Source organism: Numida meleagris, chromosome 1 (assembly GCF_002078875.1).
Source record: "Numida meleagris isolate 19003 breed g44 Domestic line chromosome 1, NumMel1.0, whole genome shotgun sequence".
NCBI lineage: Eukaryota > Metazoa > Chordata > Aves > Galliformes > Numididae > Numida > Numida meleagris.
Genome location: NC_034409.1, coordinates 1,070,443 through 1,086,952, shown reverse-complemented (window position 1 = coordinate 1,086,952; position 16,510 = coordinate 1,070,443). Strand labels below are relative to the sequence as shown.

Below are 16,510 nucleotides of genomic sequence, written 5' to 3'. Positions count from 1 at the left end.
TGCATCTGAGCTCACCCCCTTAAAAAAGCAAGAGAAAACCTTACAGGAGCAGGGGGCACAAATCTGTCCCTAAGAAGGGCAGATGTTTAAGACTGGGGTATGTGGAAACAGCACCAGAGCTGGGTGCACCTAATGACTCGGTGCTATTCAGACTACCAAGGTGAAGTCAGGGCTACAGTTCATTCAAAGGTGAATGCAGTCTCTTAGTGAAAATAAAAACCTAGAATCTCACAGTTGCCTGAGGGGAGGGGAAGGGAATGTAGTAGGAAAAGCAACTTCAACCAAACAACACAAGAGAACCAAAGGCACTTAAAAATGATCTCCAAAGGAAACAAATTTTTCCTCACTCTTCCTTTTACCATTATATTTCCTGGGATGAGTACTTCCATTGAGCCAGAAGGGATTAAAACTGCCTGCAACAGCCCCAGCCCTAGAGGAACAAGAAGCTGACTAGCAAGCTTCCAATGCAGCACTGCTGCCTGGCAGCCAGAGGGAGTCTCCTGGGCAGGAAGGAGTGTGGCTCCAGCCCCTTGCACCTCTCTGTAGGTGTTTACTGCAGGCTGGGATATCCTGAGCTTCTTCTGCTCCAGCTCTCTCCTTGTGCTGGGCTGAAGCCGGACCCCAACTCTGCCGTGGTTCTCTTGTACTGAGGGCCCAGCACAGGACATAAAGTTGCCCAGATGTGGCCTCACCAGTGCTGAGAAGAAGGGAAGGATCAGCTCTGGCCCCTGCTGAGTGCTCTTCTGCCTAATTCACCCTCCTTACAGCAAGGGCACAAGCTGCTGGTGAATTCAGCAAACCCCTTCCCCCCCCACCCTCACCACCTCGAGCAAACTACACAGTAGTCCATTCAGCGGCAGCTTTTAAGCAGTCTTCTAAGCAAACCTTTCCAGGTGAGGAGCACAGCCACGGCCACTTCAACTCGCTACACCAGAGGAGCTGTGCAGGATGATTGTCTGTCTTCCAAAGCTCAGAGAGGGTGGGAAGGTGCCCACGAAACACACACAAAGCCCTCGAGCTGCAGGAGTCCTCGTTTTTATAGAGGGAGAGCTTGGCTGGGCAGCAGGGGGGAGCGAGCATCACCCCCAGCAGATGTTTCGTCCTTCGTTAGATGCAGCTTGAAGCTGAATGCACCAGATGTAAGCATGAGCTCTGACATTCATTAAGCTCCGCCCTCCTTCCCCCCCAATTAAGTTGCAAGCATGTGCTGATGACAGCTGGATGGATGGGATGGGTTAGTCCCGGAGTGTTTCCGATTCACGGCGTAACTGAGAGATCCATAAATAAAAAGTGGATTTCCGACAAATTAAAAACTTCTAGAAAGGCATCGATGTAGTTGCTGAGTAAGGCGTTGAGCAGGTTCCTCCGTGTTCTTAGCAAGACCAACCACAGGATCCATAAATAGGGGTGGGGGGGGGGAGGGGGGCTGCTGGACGTAGTGTGTCTGGGGCAGAAGCGTGAGGTGTTCTCATTTTAGCCTCTCAACGAGTCCCTGCGTCAGTCCGAGGTGCAAAAGCTGAGATCTGGAGAGGGTTGCTAGATGAGGGAAATACTCCAGGAGCTTCTCCCACGACAGTTCCAGCAGGCTGGGTACCACCAACCACATTTTAAACAGCGAGCCAGTCCGTTTGTTTTCATGGATGTTGACCACCCCTCCATGTACGTACATACAGCCAGCCTAGGCAGGAAAGGGGGAAAAGGAGTTAGATGGGGGCCAGGACAAACGAGCACACGCTGAAGGACGACACTGCCATGAAAACCAGGATTTGACCACTTCTCTGTGTCTGGAACAGAAGTGTGACCACCACAGCCAGGCTCCCTGGGCTCCTCTCCTAGCTGAGAAGAGGTCGTGCTGCTGAAGGGCACGCTTCTCTCCTCCTAAGGACGTATCCCCTAGCTCAGAGTGCTTTGCTGTGTGTTTTGGTAGGTGAATTCTAACCCCAGGAATCGATTTTAAGAGTGGGGCAAAATGAGAATAGATTATTATAGACCTGTACTTGGCAACCTTGCCCACGGCAGAGAGGCTGGAACTCAATGATCCTTAGGGTCCCTTCCAACCCAAGCCATTCTGTGATTCTATAATTCCAGTTAAATATATTTTCTTAAAGCTAGAAGCCATGCTGTGTGCCCTCTGCTGGCTCAGCACCACAACAGAACCCTGCTCCAGGAACCACACAAGTGCAACGAGAGTGGAAAATAAAGGGCAGTCCTGCTGCCCCTGCCCTCACCTCCCTCCTTCTTGGTAAATGTTTTTACCAGTTTGTATGTGTTCCTACGTTTTCTAGATGTCTGCCAGTTATTTAACCCTACCTGTGCTCTGTAGGCCAAGTTCATGGCGAGAAGTTTTACCCGGGGGAGTACTTGTGCATTTGGTTTTTTTTTTCCTTCTGCAAGCAGGAATGGATGTTCACACACCGAGTTACTTCCTGGAGCTAGAGCTCAGGCAGTTTAAAAGCTGAAATCCCACATCACTGCTTTCAGAAAGCAGAACACGCTGCGTGCTGCAGCTCTTCAAACAGCTGCGGGCGTACAAAAAGTCAGTGCAGTAACCTCAGAGCAGCTCTCAGCCTCCCTGAGGGTGCTGCATCCAGCTGAGGTCACCTCCTTGGTAACATCTGCTCAGCTCTATTTGCAACCCACACAAAGATGGGAGCGCCGGGACAAACGGCTCCAACTTGAGCTACAGAGGAAAGAAATGAGTCACTCACTGGCGTGACAGCAGCGCAGTGAAAATACACTGGTTCGGGCATGGCAGCTGGGAGCTTGACCCACTGGAAAGTCTGCAGATTCAGCTTCCAAACATCTCCCAGAATCACTTCTCCATTGTAGCCTCCACACACAAACACATCTGCAGAGAGAGGAAACCCACAGCGCTTACGTTCCTTGGGGAATTGCAGAACGTGCTGTGCCTGAGGTCGTCACCTTCCTGAAACCGTTTTGGGGCTCAACCTTTGTTTTACCTCCTGAGAAACAGAACCCACTGCATCGCTCTTTTCCGTGGCTCAGCGCACTGAAGCATGCAGCATTCAGTGGAAATGTGGAGAAGGAGGATCAGCTCTGCTTCTTCACTCCATTACGGGCAGTGGGTTCTTTATCAAGACTGGAAAAATGCGTTCTCAGAGGACAACGAAGCCACGGGAGAAGTGCAAACCCCGCTGCAATAATGCTCCATGAATACGAATGTTGTATAAAATACTTCAGACTTACAGAGAGTGACAGCACTGTCTCTTTCAGAAACAAAATTTGCCCTACAACAGCAAGCACCCTCATATGAAGAGCGGTGCCAATTGGACAGTTTAAGGACGTTTAACAAGACAGAAATCCTCTTTCAGAAAAGACACACGTGCCCTGCAGTTCTCTCAAATGCTTTGGAGGCCAGCATCTCTCAGGCTGGAGGGATGGGCTTCCCAACGCTAGGCTGCAGCAAGATACACCCGTTTTCAAGAGGAAGACTTTACCATTTTTGATCTGAACACAGCTATGGCATCTTCTAGCTGCCGGGAAGCCTGAGGAGAAAAAAAAAAACAAACACAGATATGAGAAAAGAGATCTCAAGTATTGCTGCTTTCCAAGTGCTTGCACAAGTGGTGTCTGTATCTCAACACAGAATCATGGATAAGAATCGCTTTTTTTTCCTCTGCTTACAAGGGCTTCTGTTTTCCTGCACTCACAGCTACAGCAGCTCTAACTTAGCACGTGGCTGCTTCAGGAGGTCTGGCCCCTATCTGCTCTCCAGGGAAGGATGAGATGTGCCAAAACCTTCCTCCCCACAGACTCCAGCTCTCACCTCTGGCTGTTCAGGGGAAGTCTCACTGCTAAGCAGACCAGCGCCTGCTCCCTCAGAGGGAGCTGAGACATGTACCTCCTTCTGGGATGGGAGCCAGTCCCCATCACCTCACCCTATCCAGGAGGGAGAGAAGCCAGAGTGCCAGCTACTACGTCAGCTGGGTTAGTTCTCACTGCTAAAGCAATAAAGGAGCAAGGTCCTGAAGCCAGTGTAAGTCTACGCAAGGTTACAAGAAAGGCTTCCAAGATGGCCAGCAAAGAGCATCTTCACATACCCCGGCCACTCTCTGGTTTACAGGATGTGAAATTGCAGACTCACCGACTTTTTCATGAGGTTTTGTGGCTATTTCCTCCCAGGTGTTGGTTTCAAGGTTGTATGCATGGATCTGAAGGGGAAAAAAAAAAAAAAGAAGAGAGGGACTGTTAGATCCTCCTGGCTCTGCCAGAAGGACGACGCAGATACAGGGTGACCAAATTAGACAGACACAGGGAGTCACTACAAATAACACCTTCTCACTGAGTGTAAAAAAAAACCCAACAAAAAATAGCTGATTGTGGCCAGTGACTAAGCAGGTATAAAATCACCTTCAAAACATGCCAGCTTAGTAAGGCTTTCCCCTAAGACTTTGTTATTTGAGCCCCACAGCTGGATAAAAAGAATATTGCTTTGCTAAAAGCTGGACCAATAAAACCCACACTCTCCAGTTCTCAAAAGCGTTTAGAAACAATTACTTCATGCTGCACCTAAGGGGAAAAAAAAAAAAAAAACACAGAGAAAGGAGAGAGAAAAAGTAAAGTTAACTGCAACAGTTCCAACTTCTTGGAAGTGGAATGCTATTTAAAGTCTCTTCATTTATTATCTCAGCCTCCAAAACGAATTCACTCTTCCTTCTCTCAGTCTTAATGGGGAAAAATGTTTACCACAAGAAAGGAAATTAGAACACAGAGTTAAGGGAGAAGACAAGAAGAGAGCGACCGTTATCAATATGCAAACTTAAAGTCAAGCAACTCCTTTCTTTGGCCCTTTCCTGGTTTGGTATAGCTACAACATTTACGTCCCAAGAGTTCTTAAATGAGAATCCTTGGTAACAGATCTATAAAAGATTATTCTGCAGGTGCGTGTGGTCATGGTGTACCACAGATTCACCATTTCTAAGTCAGCAGGCCATGCCCGTGGTAACCCCAGGCTTCACAGAAACTGGAGAACAATCTGCTCCCAGTAATGTATTTTTTATTAACATTATTTAAAAAAAAAACAACCAAGCTCTCCAGACAGATGAAGTGACTGTGCTGGTTATGCTTCACTGCAGAAAATGTGTTCAGGCAAGCTCTGAAGGTTTCTCACCACCTTACCTTATCTAGGGAGTAAGCTGTCCAGGAAGTTCCACCTCCCAGGATATAAATCCTTTGACCATCGTGTGCAATTTCATGTCTGTACCTGAAGGTGCAGAGGGGGACATTTAGCAGCACAAGAAGCTAGTGCAAGCGAGCAGCAGCAAAACTTTCTGGAGACACTAACAAAGGTGAGTGGTTTAAGCAGACATCCCACGCACAGCTGTGCTGTATCAGACCCCCAGGCTGGGAGTTTTCAGATGTGGAAGCTTTCATGAGCAACCCAAGCAGCACCCCAACAGCTGGAAAGAGAGTTTCTGAGAGCAGAGCCTCACAGATCTCAAGTACAAAAGTTTATAGAGCACCACGACAGTCCTTAATACTTCTTTCCCTTCTCACACGAAGAAGGTCACCAACTGAAGCCTTGCTACAGAATGAGGCAAGGAACAGGCATCAGCTGGAGCCTCTTCCCCACTCAGCAGCCGCCTCAGGTTCCTAGCTCTGTTCTGGCACCACACAGTGTCCTGGCAGAGGCCTCACACCCCCTCCCTACACCCCTCCGCATTTCACACTGCTGGAGCACTGGTTGTGCAAGGCTCACAGCCAAAAGCACTGCTCTAGCAGCGCTCTCTCAGCTCCTCAGTCCCAGTAAAGGTGGTGATTTCCCAGTGTCAGAGCTCTCCAGGCTGTCCAGCTCCTCACCTCTCCTCTGGCATGTCACAGGACATGTTGTTTGGTTTCAGTTGGATCCACTCTCTGGTGTTGAGGTCTAGTTTATGCAGGTCAGTGCTGTAAATGTAACCAGTTGTTCCACCAAACACATACAGAGACCCATTGATGATGGCCATGGCCTGGAAGGCAGAGAGAAACCAGTCAGAAAGGATGCAGAGCATCAGCACTGAAACAGAAGGAATTCCCATCCTCCCAAAGCAAGACACTGCTTGCAAAGCTCTATCCACAGCTTCCAGAATGACGTGTTCAGGTGGAATGCAGAGGGCAAAACAAAGACAATACACAAAATAAAGGGGGGTTTCTGTAGCTCCATGGTCACAATTCTAAAGCTCTAATGTGGAGCAGGCTGTGATCTGAGGTGGAAGAGGTGCAGCTGCTTCTGCTCCCAAAGGACAACTATGGCTGAACTGGGAAGGGGAAGACCCCCCTCCCTGCCCCTAGGTGTCACATCTAAATGAGGAATGATGTGGGTTACAAATGTCTGCACCACAAATGCAATGCCAGTATTACTGGGGAGCACAACAGCTGGCAGCCATCCCATGACTGATCCCCATTAGTTTTCTGTGCTGTGTTTGACATCAGGCTCATTCGAGATGCTATGGATTGAGGTTACTAACGCAGATCTTCCTGCTCTGGTCCCTTCTGCAGGACACACAGTGTGTCTGACAAGGGGCCTTGCTTCCTACCTGGCCGTAGATCCGATTGGGTTTCTTTCCTCGGCAGCTGAGCAGGGCCCATCTCTTGTACTTGACATTGCAGACATGGACATCGTTGCCATTACTTTCCCCAAATGGGATTCCGGTGCCCCCGAACACAAGCAGGTTGTTGCCATGCAATACAACTAGGAGAGACAGACAGGGCAGAGGTGCTTGTTGCAGTGAAATGCAGTAAAACAGAACTCTGGAGGGAGCAGGCAGCAAGTGCTGGTTGTTGCTCAAGTGCCCTACAACTCACACTGTGCATTTATGGCCCTGAAATGCTCTAAAAGAGAAAGAATGCAAGCTAAAACCATGGCAACCAAAGGCTTACTTTAAAAAATGGCTAGTGAACAGCAGGATCTATTTTTGGGTGCTCTGTCTGACTGCACTGAGCATCCATCCGCTGAAAGCACAGAGGCCTTGCAGCTATTAAGCTCAATTTCCAAAGGCTCTCTCTGGCATTTGAAGTTTTTAATTCCTCAACCCTAGCAAAAGGGCAGAGAAAAAAAAAATATATCAAAAAACCCCTCCCAAACTCAAGGCCTAATTGCACAAGAGTTGGAAACGGGATCCAGATTTCCCAGTTCTTGTCTGGTTTTGCATTCCACCAGGGACACCGATGAAAATAGCTCCAGGACTAGGTGCACAGGAATTGAATTTCCATACGTACGTGACATGGAGGCCAGCTCCCTGGGCATGTAGCCCTCAGTGCCCATTTGGTGCCAGGTGTCTGTAGCAAAGTTGTACCGCCAGAGCTCCCTGAAGAGCGGGTAGTCTTCGTTCTCTGGCCCACCAGACTCATCGTAGTCAGGATTGTAGCCTCCAAACACATACAAATTGGCATTATCTGCCACGCAGCGATGGCCGCTTCTGGCTGGTGGAGATCTCTGGCCTGCAGCAAAAAGAGGAGAGGGAACAGCTCCAGTGAGATGTCTGTGGGCAAACAGCAAAGGAGCTGAGCTTGTGCCTGAGGGCCAGGACACCCCACTGGGGTGGTCCCCCAACAAGAGCAGCTGGTGTGTAACTGCAAGGAAACAGGTCTCGCAGGCAAAGGCGTTAGCACGGGGAGGGAGTGCTGCATCTCTGAGCCTGCAAGCTGAGCCAGACAGCTGGCACAAGGAGCCCTTCCCTAAAGGGAGCCCTCCACCACCTCCCTAAAATAATAAAGGTGGAATGCGGGGAACTCAGGCTCAGAACTCAACCAGAACAGCCCAAAAGATCAGTACACACGTGGCAGCCAGACCAGGAAAACCCAAACAGCGATATTCTTGCGTGAGGGCAACTGAAGTCTTAACTGACAAGTGATGAAAAAGTAATTCCAAGCTTGTTCTAATTCAGAGCTCAGTAAGGTTCAAGCATAGAGGCAGGGACAGAAGTGCTTCAGTGAGACATGGGACGAAGGGAACAGAAAATGATCGGGTCTCAGAACAAAGGACCCAGTTACAAGACATGCGTAGAACGTTGCAAACCAACCCAGGAGGCTTCAAGATCAAAATGTGGATCCCCCAAGATCCCCTCACCCATGCACCACCCGCCTGCTCTCCCAGCTCTTTCATGGACTTTTATGATGGAACAGGACCCAGCGAAGTGCCCGCTTAGGGACCACCGTGCTTCTTGCAGCTCATTACAATTATCTGCAGTGAATCAGGCGTGTAGAGCAATAGCAAATGAGACAAGGAGCATCCTTCCCACAGGAAAGGTGAAACAAATGATGGGTCCAGGCTGAATTCTGGATCTGTGGTATGTTTTCTGGTGTGCTTCATCACGTTCCCAGTGTGCTGCTGCCGTAAGCTCCAACTCTTGTGCAGAATTAAGCTGTTCTGCAGGGCTCAAGCAAACACCTTGTGGCAATGTTCTAACAGATCTGGACTCCTTCCAGTAGCACATCTCACAGCGATCCCCACTTAGAAAAGCAATAAACTCAAAGAGAAGGAAGAAAACGAAGCAATTCTGCTCTGGGCCAAAGGGAGCTCACCTAGTTCATGCTTTCTTCTGGGTCTTCCCTGAAGGTCTCCAAAGAGGGCTGGAAAGAACTGAGATGGGAGAGCTGAATTCCAGGAGAAGACTGGGAGCACGGAAGCACACAGTGCACATTCACAAATGGATCGATGAACCAAGTGGTACGGTGTTACACCGGGCTAAACCGTCACCCAACTCTTCCTTTCAGATTTGAATTGACCTTAATTAACTTGGGAAGAAAGTCTTCAAATAAGATCCCTCTAGTTCTGTCTTTTTAAAGGAAGGGTCTGTACAAGTTCAATGGATTGAAGAGTTAATTCTGGTTCATTTCTTCAGCAGACAAGCTCTACACTTTGTGAGAGAAGCATCTCCATTTAATTGTGTTTTATCTGATGATTCCTGTCTCGTACCAACACTTCTAATGCAAGTTTTGGATCTGTTCTTGCTCCCACATTTGCAGCACACAAGGAGCCTATTACACAAGGGCAAACTTCAGCTGATGCAGGAAGATGGCAACACCCAATGGTTTGCTAACTTCCTCCTGTAGCTAGCACAACCAGAGGAGTTCAGGCTCAGCCTGGGAGCTGAACCAGGTGTCACAGGTTAAGGCAGAGCCACCACCACGACAAGCTGCAAGCAGCACAGCCCTGCTATAAATTCTTCGTGGAGAGAAGGAGCACGAGATGCCAAACCAAGAGAGATGTGTGGGGAAAAGGTCTTGAAAGCTGGTGATGGAATACAGCTTTATAGTGGAAGGGTAGGAATTGGAAAACAGGCTGCTTGGCAGCTCACTGCACAACGTGTTGCTGCTTTGGAGAAGCAGTGAGAAGGAAACATTCATCACCTCCTTTTCCTTAGGGCAGAAATGGGAATGGTAAAACTTCCAGGGAATAAGCAGCCACACCAACAGAACCAAGCTGAAACTGTGCAGCAGGGACAGAACAAGGCAAGGCAAGTTCTAATTTTGGACTGAGCTATCTGACAGCAACTTGCTGGCTGTCATTGCACACTGACCTGTTAACACCCTGTTACATTCACGCTTTCCAAGTGATTCATTAAGTGACTTCAGAGGGAGCTGCTGGGATGTCCCAGGTTGACTTTATAAGAGCGGATTCCTAATTGAATATCCCTGCAGCAAGGAGTATTAATAGAGCAAAAGGAGAGTAAGAAAAAAAGGCAGTGTTAGTATCTGCCCCTGAGGTGACACAGCGCAGCCATGGATGCAGGAGACGTTTCCTACCTCTCAGAAAACCCTGAGCTGGGGAGAAGAGAACAGAGATGTCATTAATGTAAAGCAACCCTTCATTTTAGAGGAGGAAAGTGTCACGGTCCTGAATGGTTTCCAACAAGACTCCCAGTCAAAATGTAGCTCGTACAGGAAGGACAACACCTCAAAGTTTATTCGATTCCAGCTCTGAGGCCTGCACAGCTACACCACTATATAGAAAGCCTGGAGAAGAAAATAAAACCCGCTTGCTTTCAAGTAATCAGCAGATTACCTGGAGCTACACAGCAGATTCAATGCTATCGGCATGCCCAGTGCTCCAGCATGTGTCAGCATCCAGAGCCAAGCCTGCCGGATTGCTCTGCTGCATTTCAACAGCTCCGTGAAGTTATACAAGAGGAAAATCAAACCGTGAAGTGCTCTGTGATTCAGCGCAGCCACTGCATCGCCAGCAGGGTCAGGTGAGAGGCACTGCAAACACAGCAGCACAAAGACGACTTCCAGAGAACAAAGGCGTTTTCTTTCCACCTCATTATCCTCCCTTTCATGATGGCAGGAAAAAAAAAAAAAACAACCCTGGCATCACCACACCAGCAGAGCGGAATACCTGCTATTCCAGTTTGTAAGCTACCAGCTGGCTGGCTTCGTTTGTTTGTTTGCATTTAAAAGAAGGGGGAAAGGTCTAATTAGGTGAAAGCATTTCTTAGAAACATAAATAAACAACGGATGACTGGAATGCAAATTTGTTTTGGGGGCCTACTTGAAACTGTCCTGTTCCTTATCGTGACTATGCTGCCAGAAAAAAACAAATTAATGTATTAATCAGTGTCAAACTCTTGGCAGAGAGTGAGGTCTGCCTCTGCTATCAGCCTCTGTAGGATTTGATTTGAGTTTTTAAGAGTTTTCTTTACTTTCACTACAATGCCTCATCATCAACTCCCAGCAAAGTGATGCAATGCTGTTCTTCTGAGGTGGCAAACCCACAGCCGTTGCTGCCTCCCTGTCCTCACCAGCTCTAGAAGGATCTGGATCCCATCACCTCTTCACAAACCTGTACACAGCAAGGAGAATGGGAAGAGCCCCACACCAACCTCACCACAAGGCTGAGCAGTAGCCAAAGCGACCTGCAGGAGTAACTCCTACATCCTATGGGAGCAAAGAAGCCTTGTTTCTAAACTTGGCTCGCTAGGGATGCCAAAAATACCCTTGGGCACAGCCAGAGCAGCAGAGTCCCACCACAGGAGCCCTTCAAGAAGTTAGGCCTCTTTGTTCTTTTGGTCTTCAAGGACTGAGACCCATCTGAAACTGGAGTGCAATAGAAGGTTCAGTGATAAATGGTTCTGTGTCAGGGTGGAGGCCGGTCATGAGTGGTGTCCCCCAAGGCTCAGTCCTGGGACCGGTGCTCTTCAATGTCTTTATCAATGACATAGACGATGGAATCGAGTGCACCCTCAGCAGTTTGCAGATGACACCAAGCTGAGCGGTGCAGTTGATACATTGGAGGGAAGGGAAGCCATCCAGAGGGACCTGGACAGGCTGGGCAAGTGGGCCCACGAGAACCTAATGAGGTTCAACAAGGCCAAATGCAAGGTGCTGCACTTGGGCCGGGGCAATCCCAGGTATTTATGCAAACTGGGGGAAGAGCTCCTCAAGAGAAGCCCTGCAGAGAGGGACTTGGGGGTCCTGGTGGAAGAGAAGCTGGACATGAGCCAGCAGTGTGTGCTGGCAGCCCTGAAGGCCAACTGTGTTCTGGGCTGCATTAAAAGAGGAGTGGGCAGCAGGGAGAGGGAGGTGGTGGTCCCCCTCTACTTGGCTCTTGTGAGGCCCCATCTGGAGTACTGCATCCAGGCCTGGGGCCCTCAGTACAAGAAAGACACAGAGCTCTTGGAATGAGTTCAGAGGAGGCCACCAAGATGAGCAGAGGGGTGGAGCACCTCTGCTATGATGAAAGGTTGAGGGAACTGGGCTTGTTTAGTTTGGAGAAGAGAAGGCTCTGCGGAGACCTCATTGTGGCCTTCCAGTACTTGAAGGGAGCGTATAAACAGGAGGGGAACGATTGTTTGTGAGGGTAGATAGCGATAAGACAAGGGGGAATGGTTTTAAGCTGAGACAGGGGAGATGTAGATTAGATATTAGAAGGAAGTTTTTCACAGAGGGTGGTGACGCACTGGAACTGGTTGCCCAGGGAGGTGGTGGATGCCCCGTCCCTGGAGGCATTCAAGGCCAGGCTGGACGTGGCTCTGGGCAGCCTGGTCTAGTGGTTGGCGACCCTGCACTCAGCAGGGGGGTTGAGACTCGATGATCCTTGGGGTCCTTTTCAACCCAGGCCATTCTATGATTCTATGAAAAGAAGTTTACCCCATAAATGTTGCCAAAGTCTGTAAATGTGAAGGACGAGCAAGTGCTTCGTTCATTTCCTAACCTGAGATGCATTTGAAAATCCACTTGAGTTCCCACTGTGGTTAAAGAATTGCACCTAGAGAGACAGTCCCTTCGCTCTGAGAGGAACATTTGCTCTATTCACATCTACTGCTGAGAACCATTTGCACACACAACCATGGATCCTCTTCATTTTACATGCGACTCACATCTCGATTTCAAGTCTACGCTCACTATTTTAAATCAAGCCCTCCTCTTCCCCTCCTGCAGAGCACATGGAGCAAAGCAAGGCTTCATTACTCTTGGAGCATAGCCAACAGCTATCTGGGGTGTGTTTTGGAAAAGCAAAATAAATAACTAAAGGACGTAAAGCTAAGGAATACGGTGCATCTTTTGGCTATCATCTTTTCAAATGTCAGTGCTGAACAGTTAAGGTTCCTGCACACATCCTTTTTGCTGCTTCTTAAGGCTTCGTAAACGTGTTATCAGTACTCTACCTAGCTGTTCAACATATGGAATAGGTTTCAGTATCTCCCTTTCCATCTGTGACTTCAGCAAGGCTTCTGAAGGACATTCATGTTGAGGGCTGAAGCCAAAGCACAGCTGCTAGCTCCTGGGAGAGAAAAGAGGACAAGTCAATATCGACTCCAATGCCAGCCTTCAGTTTCATCTCCTTCATACTGGCCTGACAAAATACGTTTGTAACTCGTGTAGCAGATTCCGTTTCAAAATCACAGAGTTGTAGAGTTAGAAGGAGATCCCCCAGTCCAAGCCCCCCTAAAACAGGTCGGACAGGAAAGTGTCCAGGCAGCTTTGAATACCTCCAGAGAAGGAGACTCCACCACCTTTCTCAGCAGCTTGTTTCACTGCTCTGTCACCCTCACAGTAAAGATGTTTTTCCTCGTGTTCAGATGGAACTTCCTGGGCCCCAGTCTGTGCCTGCTGCCCCTTGTCCTGCTGCTGGGCATCACTGAACAAAGCCTGGCCCCCTCCTCCTGACACCCATCCTTTATCTATCAATAAGCATGGATCAGAACTCTCAGCCTTCTCTCCTCCAGCTGCACAGCCCCGGGGCTCACAGCCTGTCCCCATCAGGAGGTGCTCCAGGCCCTCACCATCTCTGGACCCTCCACTGGGCTTTCTCCAGCAGTTCCCAGCCTGCCTGGAACTGAGGAGCCCTGCACTGGACACAGGACTCCAGTCAGCCACTCCTAGCACAAGCAACACGAACACGTTGGTGAGAACAAGCCTTCAAATCTGGTCATTCATCCAGCTGCACTCAGCCTCTCCAGCTGCCCAAGCTGGAAAAAACCCAGGAGAGAAAGCAGCTGTGCCTGCAGCACAAGGCTCTGCCTCCCAGCAGCCTCTCACGCTTCTGAAGCCTCCAATTGGGAGTTTGGAGGAGAAGGATCCATTAAATCACACGCAGCCATCAGAGCTTGGATCGATGGGCAGCACGGGGCTGTCTCTCTCTGCTTCCACATGCTTTTGCATTTCGAGCATTCACAGAAGAAAGCAATTGATTTCTGGTATTTCCCATGATGAGCAAAATGGGGATGACGTTGTAATACATGAAACAGCATCCCAGGGCCAAAAATAAGGAAAAACGTTGAGAATTATCCACCAGCAGCAGAGCAGAATGGACACGGCTCACACAATGAACTCCTTCAATGACATTCAGAGCAGAGGAGTCCAGAGGAGACAACTGTCCTTATTGCAAAACCAGAGCAAAAGAAGAAATGTTTGCCCTGAAAATGTAAATATCAGACGGTGGTATGTTTATACTACTGAAATTGAGCGTTCCTTAGACTTTTTCTTTAAAAAAAGATATTAAAATAGAGAAAGGAGTTCTTGAAAACGAAGGCATCACACATATACAGTGCTCTTCACACAAACTGCTTTAAGTGACACCAATGGGTTCTGGGAATTTGGTGTTTTCTTTAATTTTCTGCAACTTTTTTTTTTTTGAAGGCCCATTAGAAATGTTGAACCTCCCTGCACGCACAAAAAAACAAATCCTGACCTAGAGTGACTGCTACACTGGGAAAATTACAGCTCAAGGCACAAGTATAACTGCTGTGCATGGAAGAAGCAAAGATATATTTAGGTCTCCAGATTGTTTCTATCCACTTAACCCCAGGAGTGTGATGAAAACACTGAAAAAGATACATACACTACAATTGGTAGTGGTGACCATTCATTCTCCAGGTGGACAGGAAGATTTCCAGTGGGGAGAACAAAACACACACTACCTATATTTGACATTTTGGATCTTTCTAAAGCTTACAAACAAATACACCTCCTTCCTTTCTCATAGCCAACATAGGATTTCAGATGTTTTAAGGAGTCTTTATATACAAACTGTCAACAGAAATACTCCTCTGGAGAAAGCAGCTTTGCACAAGTCTGACATCAGCTCCTGACAGCCCTTTCCTTACCTTTTTCCATCATTTCCCCATGCAATTTAAATTCCCAGGGGGTGGAAAAGGCAAAAGGCTGTCAAAAGTTTAAAAAAAAAACAAAAACAACAACAACAAAACTTTTCCATGGTTGTACAACAAGTGGCAGCAGGAGAATGTGAGGAAAGCAGCACCTAAATACACACTCTGGTGTTTATGTGGTGATGTGTTTTAGCCAGGAGGTTGCCCACAACCGCTTGAAATGACACTTGGTCTACTGGGAGCAAAAGAGCTCTGCAGAGAAGGATGGAAGGAATATATCCACTCCTAGTGCATGCTACCTGCTCTTTGCATGCTTTCAGAACGATTACTAATAAAAAAAGACACAGACACAGCATGCTTTCCAGAAAGAATCTAGGGCACTAAATGGTGGGGAAGTCCAAAAGAGAATTCAGAAGAAAGAAAACAAACCCAATTGGAGGAAATGGAAGGAGGGGAAGAAAGCTGTCTCCAAATCTCAATGTTTATGCAACAGCTGCTGTTGGAGCGCTGTAAATAGGACGTTAACAGGTGTCAGATGGGGACAAAACTCCAGCGATGGATCCAGGAAGATTCTCCATCAATTTTTCAGCAAGTAATCTTCAAGCTCATTGAGGTTGGCTTTACGCACCTGTGCTGAGCTGAGCAGGATCTGTGTGTCCCCAGGGCAGCAGTGCCTGCCTCTGTACAGGTGTCAGAGGGCAGAATTCCAGGTTTGGGAATGATCCTTAGCCAAAAATTGCAACCATCTCATCAGGATGCACTACCACATTTGCTCGAGCCAATGATTATGAACTGACAGTGAGAAAACAACCAGCCATTGTGTTACCGCCTTATCACGGAAGGAAGGAAGGAAGGAAATAGGTTTGAGAGTTGGCCCAAAAATAGAAGGCGTGGAGCTGCTCAGCACATTCACAGCACTTTCACATGAAGCTCGAGGGCGTCCTTGTTCGCTCTTACGCAGGCATAGATGGTGACAGGATTTGCACGGGTGGGAACAGGGGATGGGATTTGAAGGGATGGGGAACATCCACCATGTATTTGCAGGGATGGGAGCAGGGGATGGGATTCAAAAGGGTGGGGAACGTCCCCCACGACCCATCACAGAACCATGGGGTGCCCCAGTACAACAGAAGCAATGGGATGGAGGGGTGACTGCTCCAACTGTGGGACTGTGGGTAACCTCAGCCACTTCCCTGAACGCTTTGGGGCTGCTGGGAGGAGATGATCCCCATACCCAGAGCCTTGGAAGGGACCCATGGCCCCATCTGTGCACCAACACACAGAGGGTTGAGGGGAAATAAGGGAAAAGGAACAGGGCTTCCCTTAGGGTGCAGGGCTAAGCTTACACAGCACCCAAACCCCTCTGGAAGACCAAATCCTCACAGAGGAGCACCACACCACCCAAAATCCTCAAATTAGGGCTGGCACCTTCCCCTTCCCCCCCAAAAAAATAACCCTAAATTGGTACTGAGGATTGGCACTACATCCTCACCCCAATACGCCGATAGTGGGGCTGAGAAGATCGACAGCTCCCTCCACACCCCTCCCATCCTGCCAGTGCCCCAACACCCACACCCCAAAAGGCTGAGGATGAGCGACACAGAAGCCTTCAAGGCCCTTCAGGGCCTAGAGTCCCACTGCCCCCAACAAGGCCCGCCCGCCGCTCACCCGCCGTGTGCGGCCTCCCTGGCAGCTGCACGAAGCGGTTGAGGAGCCCTTCCTCCGCCTTGCCCCGCAGGTCGTTCAGCTCCCGACCACCATCCTCCGCCGCCATGGCCTCGACCGCTACTCCTCAGGGAGAACCCACCCCTCCCCCCCCCCAGCGTCGCCCTGCCCGCCAACCAATCAGCAAGCGACTTCTGAGAGCTTCGCCAATCAGACGCGGGCTTGTTGGGAAGTGGGGAAAGAGTGGGGGAGGAGCTGCACCTTATGCTGGCCAATCAGCGAGCGGCTTGTGG

The 16,510-nt window shown here is 49.0% G+C and overlaps 1 protein-coding gene across 1 annotated transcript; it reads right to left on the bottom strand.

The window, feature by feature from the left end:
• On the bottom strand, nucleotides 322-16,377 carry KLHDC10 (kelch domain containing 10). Its single transcript, XM_021384241.1, has 9 exons — nucleotides 16,221-16,377; nucleotides 7,219-7,440; nucleotides 6,537-6,691; nucleotides 5,821-5,969; nucleotides 5,140-5,224; nucleotides 4,106-4,172; nucleotides 3,459-3,506; nucleotides 2,709-2,848; nucleotides 322-1,678 (listed from the first exon to the last, which is right to left on the bottom strand). Exons 1-9 carry the CDS (start codon nucleotides 16,324-16,326, stop codon nucleotides 1,469-1,471), a joined length of 1,182 nt encoding a protein of 393 aa, XP_021239916.1. The 5' UTR covers nucleotides 16,327-16,377; the 3' UTR covers nucleotides 322-1,468.

Coding starts and splice junctions, on each gene's coding strand:
- KLHDC10 (XM_021384241.1), bottom strand. CDS start 16,326: ATGGCGGCGGAGGATGGTGGTCGGGAGCTGAACGACCTGCGGGGCAAG. Junction 7,441..16,220: donor AGGGAGGCCGCACACGGCGG/GTGAGCGGCGGG, acceptor TTTTTGCTGCAG/GCCAGAGATCTCCACCAGCC. Junction 5,970..6,536: donor CCAATCGGATCTACGGCCAG/GTAGGAAGCAAG, acceptor TCTGCCTTCCAG/GCCATGGCCATCATCAATGG.